The sequence below is a fragment of the Thamnophis sirtalis genome, unplaced genomic scaffold, assembly GCF_051295495.1.
Source record: "Thamnophis sirtalis isolate CommonGarterSnake01/CBP01778 unplaced genomic scaffold, rThaSir2_p1.2 scaffold_1, whole genome shotgun sequence".
NCBI lineage: Eukaryota > Metazoa > Chordata > Lepidosauria > Squamata > Natricidae > Thamnophis > Thamnophis sirtalis.
The window spans coordinates 124,348,502-124,361,073 of NW_028261381.1; the positions used below are offsets into that span (position 1 = coordinate 124,348,502).

Genomic DNA, 12,572 nt, shown 5'->3' on the forward strand with positions numbered 1-12,572 from the left:
GAGACTTGCCTGTCTGGGAAGATCGGACCAGAAGAAGGGAGGGTGCAATGTGTTAGCACAAGCGAGCAGGTAAGGGATGCCTGGGCGGCGAGGCAGTTGCTTTCCCCGGAGGTAAGCAGTTCGCCGTGTCCGGCCCCGCCCCTCGCCAGCGCCGATTGGGAAAGTGCCCAGGCGCTCTCCCAAGCTCAGATTCTCCCGCCTTTTCCAACTCGCCTCTCCCCTCCCTCCACATTTGTCCTCTCAACTTCCTCATTGGCAGCCTTGGGCCGAGGGAAGGATGACGCACTCGCTCCCCGAGGGACGTGGGCTATAAACGCCCGACGGGCACGCAGCGCCGGTGCAAGTGGAGCGCTGCCATCCGGTGTACCCGGAAGATGCCGCGAGGGTTCCTGGTGAAACGGAGCAGGAGGCCGGGGGGCTCCTATAGGATGCGCCCCGCAGGCGGACTCTCGGCGCTCCGCCTGGAGGAAGCGCCCCGCCTCGCAACGCCTTTGCCAGAGGCGCCGCAACAGCCCCAGCAGCTGCCTCAGCCCAACTCCCCAGTGATGGCGATCTGGGACGCGGGAGGCTCGGACCCCGTAGCCCCCGCCGCGGAGGAGCCCAGGCGCTGCGCTCCTTCTTCCGTGCCTGCCGAATCCTATCCTCTGGGCCCCGCCTTGGCCCTGGCAGAAAAGCTGCCCCTGATTCCGCGCACCCCGGTGCCTTTGCCGGTGCCGCTCCCCTTGCCTGCTGCCCCGCTTTGCCCGGCTATCCCGCTCAAGCGCCCCTCCCGAGCGAAGGCGCCGCCCGCCAAGAAGCCCAAGGCCGTGCGCAAGCTGAGCTTTGCCGACGAGGTGACCACATCGCCCGTGTTGGGGTTGCGGATCAAAGCTGCTTCCGAGGCGGGCAGCGAAGGCATCCGTGTGGCTCGTCCGACGCTGCTGGGTGAATTTGTCTGCCAGCTGTGCAAGGAACCCTATGCCGATCCCTTGGCTCTGGCTCAGCACCGTTGCTCCCGAATTGTGCGCGTCGAATACCGCTGCCCGGAGTGTCACAAAATCTTCAGCTGCCCGGCCAACCTGGCTTCTCACCGCCGGTGGCACAAGCCGCGCCCGACCACCTCTGCCGGTCCCACCCAGGACAAAGAAAACAGCCGCGGGGAGCCCGGCCGAGATCAGCACCACGGCGCTGCGGACAGCTCCTGCTGCCGGGACCAGCCGGCTCCTCGTGCAGCGCAGCTCGGTCCGGCCAGTGAAGCTGCCGTCGCCGCTGCCGCCGCCGCCTCCGTTTCCACTCCTGGCTCCGGTTTGGTAGCTCCTCCTGGCGAGCTCTACTTTTGCCCTTATTGCCACAAGTCTTTCCGGCGCCAGGCGTACCTGCGCAAACACCTGGGCACCCACCAGGCTGGTATCGCCAGCTTCACCAGCAACTCACCATCTCACCCACCCCCGCAACAGATCGCCTTTTCCTGTCATTTGTGCGGCGCGCATTTCCCGTCGGCGGACATCCGAGATAAGCACCGGGTATGGCACACGGTGCGTGAGGAATTGCTTCTGCCACTGGGGCAGCCTGAGGGCAGCCTTAACCACGGTGAGCAGCAGATCTTTTCCTGCAAACACTGTCCCTCGACTTTCTTCAGCTCGCCCGGCCTTACCCGACACATCAACAAGTGCCACCCTTCGGAGAACAGGCAGGTTCTTCTATTGCAGATGTCCGTCAGGCCGGGCTGCTAGACTCGTCCAGCAACGAGTTGATTCTTCTCTCCAGACAGAACTGTGAAATTACACACGTTAAGGCTAAACATTTGCCTGACTCTACAGAGGAGGTGCTCGGACTGTTTTCCCATTATCTGAAACTGCATTACATGATATTTCCTTTGTCCCTAAGCTTTGTACCTTTTTCTTTGGTGATCGAAAAAAAAATCCTCTCCAAAGTATAATTCCAATGGGAAATCATAACCAAAAGGTATCACCATATTTTGTGTCAAATATTTTTAGTCCAGAAAAGCCAATTATTCTTGACAATTTTTCCTTGCTGCCTTATAGTGGAATGAGTGCACTGTACATTTTGTGAAATATTGAACACTTAACTGTTTTCATATTGAACTGTTTACCATTTAGAAGCCTACCTTCTGCTTTAGGACTAAAAACATGGCATTACATTGAAAGAGGAAACATACTTTTCTGGCTGTGCTTAATACTGTAGCTAAACCTAGAACCAACTGTGTGCCTACCTGTGAGTAAGTCATCTGGGGAAAGTGGAACTGTGAATATTTAATTCTGGTTACTCTTGTCCCTAGGACCTTAAGTACATTCCAACACTGTTTAATTAAAGCTTAATTGGGAAGGAGTAAGTCAGATTTATATATTCAATTAGGGGAAGTTGTCTCCCCCATTTTCAAGCTTAAAAAAAGTAGTTTTTGTAACTGTTTTGTTCAATGTGTTCTGTAATATAACAATATATAGTCAGTTATTCATAGCAGGTCAATGTCTTGTTACAAAATGCTCCTTCTGTCTGCTGTTGCTCATTACTGGTTATTAAAATCAACATTAATTTTTGTTTGCTTCCTGAGTATATTGTGAAAGTTTTCAAGCTCACTAAAATACAGATGATAAAAGGAAACACACACACGGACGGATGGATGGGATGGGAGGGCTGCTTTAAGATTTTGACTGATAGGTAGAGATTCTTGGGCAATAACTATAATAAGCACAAGAGGTTATTCGCTTTTTAAACTTCATCGTCCATGGAAAGTGCTTTCGCAAAATTATAACCTCTAGCTCTTTCTCCTGGGCTCTTAATTAGAAACTAAATCACAGGAAAATGCCCAATTGGATTGAAAGAATAATAACATGAATCTTCTAAATCTGTTTAGATTTAGAATATCATTTAGGGGGTCAGCCTTTCCAAATAGAAAGCAACTTTGAACTCTAGCTAAAACTCTTCCTTTGCTTCTGGTTTTCAGTTTGTTTGACAAAATATTTGGAAACTAAGCTAGCAGGATGTTGTCCAATTTCAATATAGTTTTCTAAAGATCTATTTTTTTCTGATTTGGGTTTTAGCTTTTATACAATAATTTATTAATATTTTAGTTATCCTAGTCAACAGGTATGGTTCAGTGAAATGTTACATCTGGCAAAATACTTCTTTTTCACTCTAGCTCATTTATTGAGATTTCTCAAATGCTATGAAAACTTAAAAATGCAACATATTTCATACACAATAATTTTAATATACAATTTGCTTAAAACAGTAGACAATGATTTAGTATTTTAAGCTAAATGATTTTAGCTTAAAATACTAAAATCTCTTTCTAAGCAGGGGAAAATTAGGAAACATTATTAGTTGTTTCTAGCATTATATGCTGTAGTTTGTGACTTTATGAATACTGTTTTAAACAGAATATGTGCTACATGACACAAAATCATTAGAAAATTACATTTGGAACAAAAGAATGGAATAAAAAAACTGATCAAAAAGATTTTCCATTTGAACAACTAAATCATCATTCCATGCCACTCTTTTAATGATATTTGTGCACCAAAAAGGTTTGCATAAATTTGTAATGAAATACAAAACACCCAAAGTGGTAAGAATAATTTTATTGTATTATTAAATAGCATGTCTTTTCTTCAACCATTACAAATTTGTATATACTACATGGCGAACAAATACATCAATATATAGTTCTATAGTTGCCCAGATGAGGAACATATATTTACACATGCAGTTAGTACCAGTGGCATGCTACATTTTTGTTAAAGCAGAATACGGCAAACAACACAGTTGAATTTCTTCATTATGAAAATATTTCTGAGTAGTAGTGACAAATTGGAGTGGAATGTATTTGTGTATATATTTGCTACTATAAGGGCACAGCCTCCCCCCCACCCCCCTGATATTACTTGATTGAAAGCAAATGACTGAAGTGGCAAAGTGCTTGAAAATAGGTGATTGTACATATGTATACTTATACAGGTATACCAAGGGACGATCTCAACTTTTGGAAGAGAAAGATTGTGCCAATAGGGCCAAAAGAAAAGCAAATGTTTAGCAAGGAAGTTGGAAGCTGTTGATACTTAACAGTAAATACTTGCTGTTAAGTCTGTCCAACAGTGAATGAGAATAATGGAGCTGAGGAAGAGTCTCTGTTAACTTGGTTTATTCTTATAATATAATAACTCTGTACATAATTCTGTGAATTCTAGTGATATTTGCAGAGAACTCTGGAAATACATTTTAGTTGAAAAGTATACATGCATCCCTTTGAAGATGACATCTTTATTATTTTGAAAGGGTTATACAATAAATAAGAGTGGAACATGCCTGCAGTTTCCAGCTTCAGGGGTGGCTAGTAATTAATCACAGATGTTAAAAGAGCCTTACTTTCCTCTCACAAGGAAAAGTATAAAAAAAGAAACACAGTGGAACAGGAAATACTCTGCCTTGATAAACTATGATTAGCGGGAAGCTGAATATTCTAACACAAAAGCTAAAATGTTTTCATTTTGAAATAAAATTCCATGTTTCTTTAAAATAAAAATAAGAGCAGAGGAATGAAGGAACAATATTCTTCATAGAGGAGAAATTTATGCCTTGATAAAAGAGGCTGGAGCCTTTACCCCTCGCTAAGTCTTGTAGGCTGAGCCGGAGGATCGCCGCAGTTTCATGGACATGCGACTCTTGCTAGTCCGTGGAGAAATGGGGAAAGCTAGATCGGACCTGTCCATCTGCGCTGCTGCTGGAACTTCGGACGCCTGAGCCTCTGGGTAGGGCCCTATAGAAAACAGAAAGGCCTCACGTATTAAAACAATCTGATTACCGAAGATGATTTGCAGAGTGCAAGCCCTAAAACAGTATCCTCTCTCTTGATCTGTCCCATCAACAGCAACTCATCTGCCAGAATCATTAACAAACCCATCTAGGTTAGATTATGAGTGGCTGGGGGACAGTTTCAAACAAACTAACTAATAAGAAAGGACTGGGAAGTTATTAAAAAGAAGCTAAGGTGGTATCTAATCAATGTTATACATACAGTATATATGTATGGGAAAGAAGTATGAATAAATCATGCTAGCTGAATATACTACGTGGCTCCTTATCTTTGTAAAAGGAACAAGATAATTTTGACAGGACTTGGTAGTATTGTTGACCCAAAGCAAAGTAATTTTCCTTGGACTGGCCCCAAGGCAAATAGCAGAAGCAATAGGTTAGGTTAATACAGTTATTGCAAAACCCAAAAAATCGGAGGCATGCAAAACAGGGCAGATTGTATGTACAATATATGATCATTCCTACAAGTTTCAGGTAAAATTCCGTTCGCCAAAAAAAGAAAGATATTTCTTTCTTTATGCCGCCTTTTAAAATAAACTGTAAATCAAAACAGATCATGTCTGCATTCACCTGCAAAGATATTTATTTTTTAAGGAATGAGATGACATGGCTGATATTAGCAGAGATCAAAGCTCAAGGTATCAGTTGGCTACTACATGCACACTGCCCTGTATTCGGATCCTGCTATTTATAATTTAATTCTGTAATTATAATTCAGTAATAATTCTACATTTTCCCACTGAAAATGTGAAAAAAAATGTTTTTGAAAGTTGATAAAATATAGCTTTGTTCAACTAATCCAACTTATTCATAATATTTTTGGATTACTTGTTTTCATTCAAAGAATACTTGGTTATGCTGCACTTAGTAAATGATAATAAACAAAATTCTTATTACACAACAGATCGTGGCCATAAAGCCAGTTTTTTAAAAATCATCTATCTCACACATGAGCTACACATAAAGTGTAGTCAAAGATGGAACCAAAATCCTATAGTTATTTTAATGGTCCTCCATCATAAAGTATTCAGATTTATGTTTGTATATTTATATTGTATTCATCTTAAAATAAAAGTATTTTTCTCCAAGAATTAAAATCACATGGCAAAATTTGGTTTGAACCAAATTCTAAATAACACAAAATAAAAGGAATCCATTTGCAACTGGAAAAAACTTTCATTAATATGAAAAGTATCAGAATTGAGGGAGTCTGGTGCTGCATTACACTGCAAAGAGTTTTCTAATATTTAGGCATTATATTTTCAGAGGATAAGTGGATGCTATGACAAGATCACTCTGTAAATATACTCTAGTGTATTTCTATGGATGGCATTTGACAATTATAGTAAATCTCAAAGTTACATTATAATTTAATGAACAGATTCTTCTGAAAAACACAAACACCCTTAAAATGATGTTTTTAGTTTTTCCAGTTTACAAAATACATGTTTATGACTCAAAATATTTTTGAGAATCTCAAGAGTATTTCCTCCATTTCAAATCTGAATGTACATTTTTTACTTTCATTTTGAAACATGCTGCAAAGTGATCTCTGCAAGCCATGTCGACTAAGTCACGAAAGTAACTGCTTTTAAAACCAGAATGCCATAAACCTAACCTAATAATTCAAATGCTAGACAGGTAGTCCAGACTTATGACCACAATTGAGCCCAAAATGTCTGTTGTTAAGTGAGACATTTGTTTTCCCCCATTTTACGAACATTTTGTGTCACAGATGTTAAGTAGTAACCCAGTTGTTAAGTGAAACTGGCTTCCAGTTTCATAAGCTCTTTTGGACTAGAAATGATCCCACGTGTAACTTAAACTTTGATATTCCAAAACAGTTTATTCTCTTGTGTTCCTACCAATATTGCTCAGTTTGATGGTTAGAACGCTATCTCCTAAGCTATTTGATATGGGACATTTATAATGGGAGGATTGCTCTTGCAAATATTTTAATCTCTCAACCTCCTCTCCTTAGGAAGACGACTAGTATCTTTACTATAAAGACCGCGATGTTGAACTGTGTTTGGAAACAAGCTGGTAGCCAATACAATCTATAGGAAACTGATAACCTAATAAACAAGGGACGTGTCAAAAAGCAAGTTAATTGCTGCAGTTGCCAAATACCTTTTAAAGGCATCCACAGTTGAAACACAGTTTGTGATTTTCAACTGATTTGGTAATGGAGTATATAAAGCCGCAGTAAAATAAAATGTATTCTGCCTTAAAAAGCCTCCTCCACACGGGAGAATAATTTTGGGGGGCTTGTTTATTTAAATTCATTCCCACCTACCCAGCACACATCAATATTCAGACATTCTATCTTGTTCACGTTTTACAAGGAATCATAGCACTCCAAATGGTAGGGTAGTGCATAAAAAGTCACAGCCTACCATTCCCAGCTAGTGTGAAAGGCCTTCCAATTCAAGCCTTTGTGCCCTTTACCTTGAAGTGGCCAATTCTTTCTAGAGGTGGCTTGGGAAGGAGAAGAAATATCACACCATTTCTTTCTTTGTTGAGAATGAAGAAGTGATGGAGAGGTGGACAGAAGTAAGGAAAAAGGAAGAAAGATAAAAAAGATAACAGGCGTGAGACATGAGACATGAACAGTAGAGGTTGGAGGGCATTTACAGATGATGACAGAAAGGAGAAAGTTAGAATCTGTTATGTTGCTAACATGCAAGCTAAGGTTAAAGAGGGATGCATTAATGTGAAAAAATGATTCAACAGCTTAACAATCAGGAAGAATACTCACCAACTACAGGTTACAAAAAAAGAAAAAGAAAAAAAAAGAACAGAAAAAAGAAAAAGAATTCTATAAAAAGAATTCTGATCCAACAGCCTCATTGATACAACCATTACGACATAAATATGTTAGAGTGTTTTAGAAACTGCTTATAAATACTGTAAAAAAACACTGCAATCGATAAAACAACAAAATGTTAACACCCCTCCCTGAAAGCAATTTTTTTCAGCTCACATGAAAAATAAAATTCTTTCTAAAATTCTGCTGTGTAGCTTTAACGTACATATATTAACTGAAAAACATTCGATATTAAAAATCACCAACTTGCAAAAGGAAGTATATATAGTTATAATACATTTTACATGTCTAAACTGGTAATACTTTTTAGCTTTTATGAAAATAGAAGCCAGGTAAACCTATAGTATACATGGAATACAATCCATTTTTTTCTATAAGATTTCCCCTTTTTATCATTCTTCATATTTATTTAACTTGAAGGCAGTTGAAAAAGAAATAGAAATGCAGTGAATTATGTTGATATGGTCCAACAATTCAAATAAATATTTTTATGTCATAAAATGTTTTCATTATGTCTTCTGAGGTGGGCTATAAGCTAAGATCTGAAATGATGTAGAGAATACAGTGAATTAATAAGGAGCTTTGGTCCCAGATGCCATCTGTTGTGTTTTACCCAATATTGTCAATTCAGGAAAAAATTTAGACTCAGGGAAGATTAATTTTGTATATGGTAACAGCAGCAAGATTAATGTATACATAAAGATGGAAGAATACTGAAATTCCCACAATGGAGGGTCATAATTAGGAGAAGCTAACCTGTTTTGTCAGGGAGCAAAAAAGAAGTCGAGTTTTTTGTTAAAGACTGGAAAGCTTTTATGGACTTTTTTGCTAAAAGAAAAGTGAAATGAAGATTTACAGATTTAAAGACAGAAAAGAATGAGAATTTAATATAGGGTTGAAGGGATTTCTGGAAGAGATAAGAGGGAGGAGAAATGATGGGGTTGTTAATATCTATTGAAGAGAAAGTTGGAAACCATTAGTTTTCTTTTTTAAAAAAAGTATTTTTATCAAAAGTTTTAAATACAGCAATGAAAAATAATACAAACTAAAAAGAAAAATTAACGTGCAATACTGCTACTGAGAAAGCAAACCTCCTGTCCCTCTTAGTTAACAAATATAAAATTCTTCATCTGATAGCTCAACTCTTATCTATAGGCAACTCCAATAAACAACATCTTTTCCACTCCAGGCATAGGCAAAATGTCCAAATAGAGCTGTAAAATTTATTAACAAATATAAATCCCATCATTCCACATCTCAACTCTTAACTATAAGAAAATCCAATACACGTCTTTTCTAGTCCACGTGTCAAAAAGTTCAAAAAGACCCCCCACAACGTATCTGATTTTAACAATGCTCAAATAAGCCAACTTTATGTTCCTTCTTTTTACATAAAACTATCTTGCTCTTTAATCCATTCAAATGATCATTATTCCTTGTCTTGAATTTCTTTTTAAAGTTGGAAGTCATAATTTTTCATAACTTTAGCTTTCTTTTTTTTCTTTTCTTGCATTCTTTTCTTTCTTCTTCCTTTCCTAACCTTTTCTTTGGATTTTTCTGTTTTATGTAAGATTCTTGATAAGTGTAAATAAAAAAACTCAGAAATAAATTTCATTAGATTCAGACATAAGTTTAGCTGAATTCCACTGTCAAAAGAGGGAAAGGAGCAATTGGATCTTCTGTCCAAAGCATCATGAAAAGTAATGCTAGGAACTGGAGAAGGGGGAATGAAATATTTTGTCCTTTTTTCTCCAGATCCAGTGAATTCCATCTGATCCTAGCTCGCTTCCAAAATAACTAAATAATAAAAAACCCTTCAGGTCAATGATCAGCAAAGCTAGACTGTAAGGATATATTGGAACTCAATGTAAAAGTCATTTTGGGAACAAAGGGGAAAGTCTTTTTTTAAATTTTTTTTTAATTTAAACATACTTCCCTTCTCCTCTTTTTTGCATACTAACTTTTCTGTATCTCATTTAGCAGCTAGGATAAATTGTTCTTGACAAGACTTAATTAGTCAGAATTGAGTGCAAAGGGCTTCTGAAAGACTAAACATTATATGTGGTCTAGGGCCTACCTTAAGCCAGCAATATTCTGTTTCTATCAATATATATACTGGATATTATTTTGGCTGGGTAACATTTTTGGAAATTAGTTGGTAAATGCCAACTTGTAAAATATTAATACAAAAAAATATTCTATTTCCTCTAATAAACTTTTTGTGGTGAGCACGACAGACTTGGAATACTGCATTTTGGAGACTCATTATAAGTTACATTGAAGAAGTGCTTCAAATATACATTGTACAATAATACACTGCAGCAGCTCAGCAGCTTGCTCTTTTTCATTTACAAAGGGTATGCATGTTTTAAGGAATTCACTCATTGAAGTTCATATTTGTTAAAGAACTCTGACTTTTTTTCCAGGCTCATGTAAAAAGTGTGACAATGACTAGCAGATGGGGTTTGAAGCACCTTTTCTAGATCACTTTTACTGTATGCAGACCTTTAAATTTAAATATTCTTTTTGATCGTCCTATGTTTCTTGATTAATGGTATTAAGGGGATTCATCGGCAAATTATATAACTGCCTTGAAATATGGAGTCTTGCTGATAGTTGAAATATCTAATTTTTAGGCCTAAATTATATATTTAGAAAAATACCTAACATTTTTTTCTAAAATATCTGCAATTAACATAAAGGTTAATATCCACGTCTTACTGCAGTAACCCTTCATAAATGAACCAGCCTTCACAATCTCAGCAAAAAACAAAATCCAGAATTTTCAGTCAACAAATCTTAGGGCCATCACATCTTGTGGGACTTGCTTGGGGAAGGCTGGTATAAATTTTACACTGAAAAGATGCAAAACTTTTTGGATTGACTACGTTAGCATTGCATTTTATTTTGGGAGGGGTTTTTTTTGGGGGGGGGCTTTGCACACATAAAAATAAAGCTTTGCTAAAAGGTTCTCTTCCTCTAATCAAATTACTTTTGGTTTGGTAGTTTAATTTATTCAACAGGTAACTGGCAAATGATACAGAAGATACATCTTACATATTATGGGCTGAAAAGACCCAGGGCTGTTTTTGTGTTTCTTTCTAAATATACCATTAGAATTGTTTCAAATTCTCTGGGGGCTCTTACTAACATTATTTATGCATGCAAACAATTTCATCAAAATGGAAAGTTAGCACTGATAGCAATGTAGAAATAATTCAGGAGGCATTATGCTTTATCTGGAAGTTTCATTACAAGAGATAGATTTATTTTAAGAAATAGATAAGCTGCAAACCTCTGCACACTGGCCTAAGAATAAGATGTATTAAATACAGAGATTAGTTCTGGTAGTTGTGCTAAGGGGGACATTGTTTATCTTAACTTTTGAGGTGGATACTATAAACCACTAGCCTCTCTTCTGTAATGTTTATGATAAACAACTAGTTGATTAAACCTGCTACAAACGGTCATAAATCTGCTATTACTTGAATTTCTGAATTAATTTTAAATTGAGTTACAAGAATTCTGTTGCGACTGTCTGAATATTGAATATGGAAAGAGGTAAAAGATCTCCTTCAAATTGAGGTGGATTCCTAGTGGGTATATGGACAGGTACATGTAATATCCTTAGTAAACAAGATTCATTTATCATTGCTGTCTTATTTTCATAGTTTCATCTTTAGAAAGCCAAGTGGAAGATCAGACACCCAACCATCTTTCTTTTCCTCTAACTTTCATTCCCATCGCACAAAGAGACTTTCTAGAGAGGATTTTTAAAAATACTTATTTATGGAAAATCTCCTGAAATTGAGCAAATGAATCTTTTACTGATACTGCAAGACACTGGAGAAGATCCACCTGGAGAAGATACTTGAGCAGAAATCTTGCATAAATTAGTACTTTTTTCCGTCTACTACAAGGTCTCAGATATGGCTGAGAGCCTGACCTGATACTCTGAGGCTGAAAAGTTTATCTGTCACTATAGTCACAAACATGCACACATTATTAATTTAATGAGGAATTGTTCCTGTCCTCACTGAGATTAGTGTGCATGTGCAGTTGGTTGGCTACTGTGAAAACAGATTTCTGGACTAGAAGATGGGCCTGGGGTCTGATCCAGCATGGTACAGTTTTATGTTCCGGCTTTCAGCATGTTTTTCATTCCAATTTAGTCTGTTAATGTTAACCCACAAAATCTTTCACAATATCTGAAATAGTGCTTCTTCCCATGCATGGCTATCCTAAGCTCTGACATAATCAAAGGACTTGAACAAAATTCCTTCAGATGATAAATTAACTAAGTACTCAAGAGTAGGTCTTTTTAATGAAGACAGTCTAGCCCTGGAATTCTCTGGGAAACAGCTTTTTCTAAAATGTCTGCTTGGAATCTACTCCATTGCTTTTTCTGCCTGGCAATAGTTGTGTACTCTGTCAGGGCATTTCTTCATTCATTATGTCTGTATATGATGTGTTAATGAACTTTATCTTTTAGAAACCTTTCTGATTCATTTTAAATTGCTGCTTTAATTAATTGTGTTTTACCGTTACTATTTTTCCCAGAATTCTGATGCTTTTAGAACACATCACTCTTTCAGCATCCTGGGAATTAATTCCTCAGAGAAATAAATTAAGCCATGAATTTACTCTACCAGATACGAATTTAGACATGCTTAAAGTGCTCCTGCCAAAATCAATGGGGCTTACATTAGTCATTCCAAACATTTACTTGTTGCTCTGTAACATACATTTTATTGAATGATAGGGAAACCTTCAGTAAGAATATTTCACATTCAATATAAATAAATGAGCCTTCACAAAACATACCGTATATACTCGAGTATAGGCCGACCCGAATATAAGCCGAGGCACCTAATTTTACCACAAAAAACTGGAAAAGTTATTGACTCGAGTATAAGCCTAGGGTGGGAAATGC

The 12,572-nt window shown here is 38.0% G+C and overlaps 2 protein-coding genes across 6 annotated transcripts in view; one reads left to right on the forward strand and one right to left on the reverse strand.

Moving 5' to 3' along the window:
• The first annotated feature begins 354 nt into the window (after nt 1-354).
• Nucleotides 355-2,537, forward strand: INSM2 (INSM transcriptional repressor 2). The gene has a single exon (XM_014071104.2). The coding sequence runs from the start codon at nt 375-377 to the stop codon at nt 1,710-1,712; it is 1,338 nt and encodes a 445-aa protein (XP_013926579.2). The 5' UTR covers nt 355-374; the 3' UTR covers nt 1,713-2,537.
• Nucleotides 2,538-3,566: 1,029 nt separating this feature from the next.
• Nucleotides 3,567-12,572, reverse strand: part of RALGAPA1 (Ral GTPase activating protein catalytic subunit alpha 1) — a 130,786-nt gene continuing 121,780 nt past the window's right edge. For 4 of the 5 annotated variants that reach the window (XM_014071096.2, XM_014071098.2, XM_014071102.2 and 1 more), the window contains one exon: nt 3,567-4,756. In XM_014071096.2, coding sequence (XP_013926571.2) covers nt 4,608-4,756 — 149 coding nt within the window. In that variant the 3' untranslated portion in view covers nt 3,567-4,607. Of the gene's footprint in view, nt 4,757-7,260; nt 7,326-12,572 lie in introns of all 5 variants that reach the window. The other variant, XM_014071097.2, reaches the window with a different exon arrangement.

What these genes read in the sequence shown, in the direction of transcription:
- INSM2 (XM_014071104.2), top strand. Translation starts at nt 375, where the DNA reads ATGCCGCGAGGGTTCCTGGTGAAACGGAGCAGGAGGCCGGGGGGCTCC.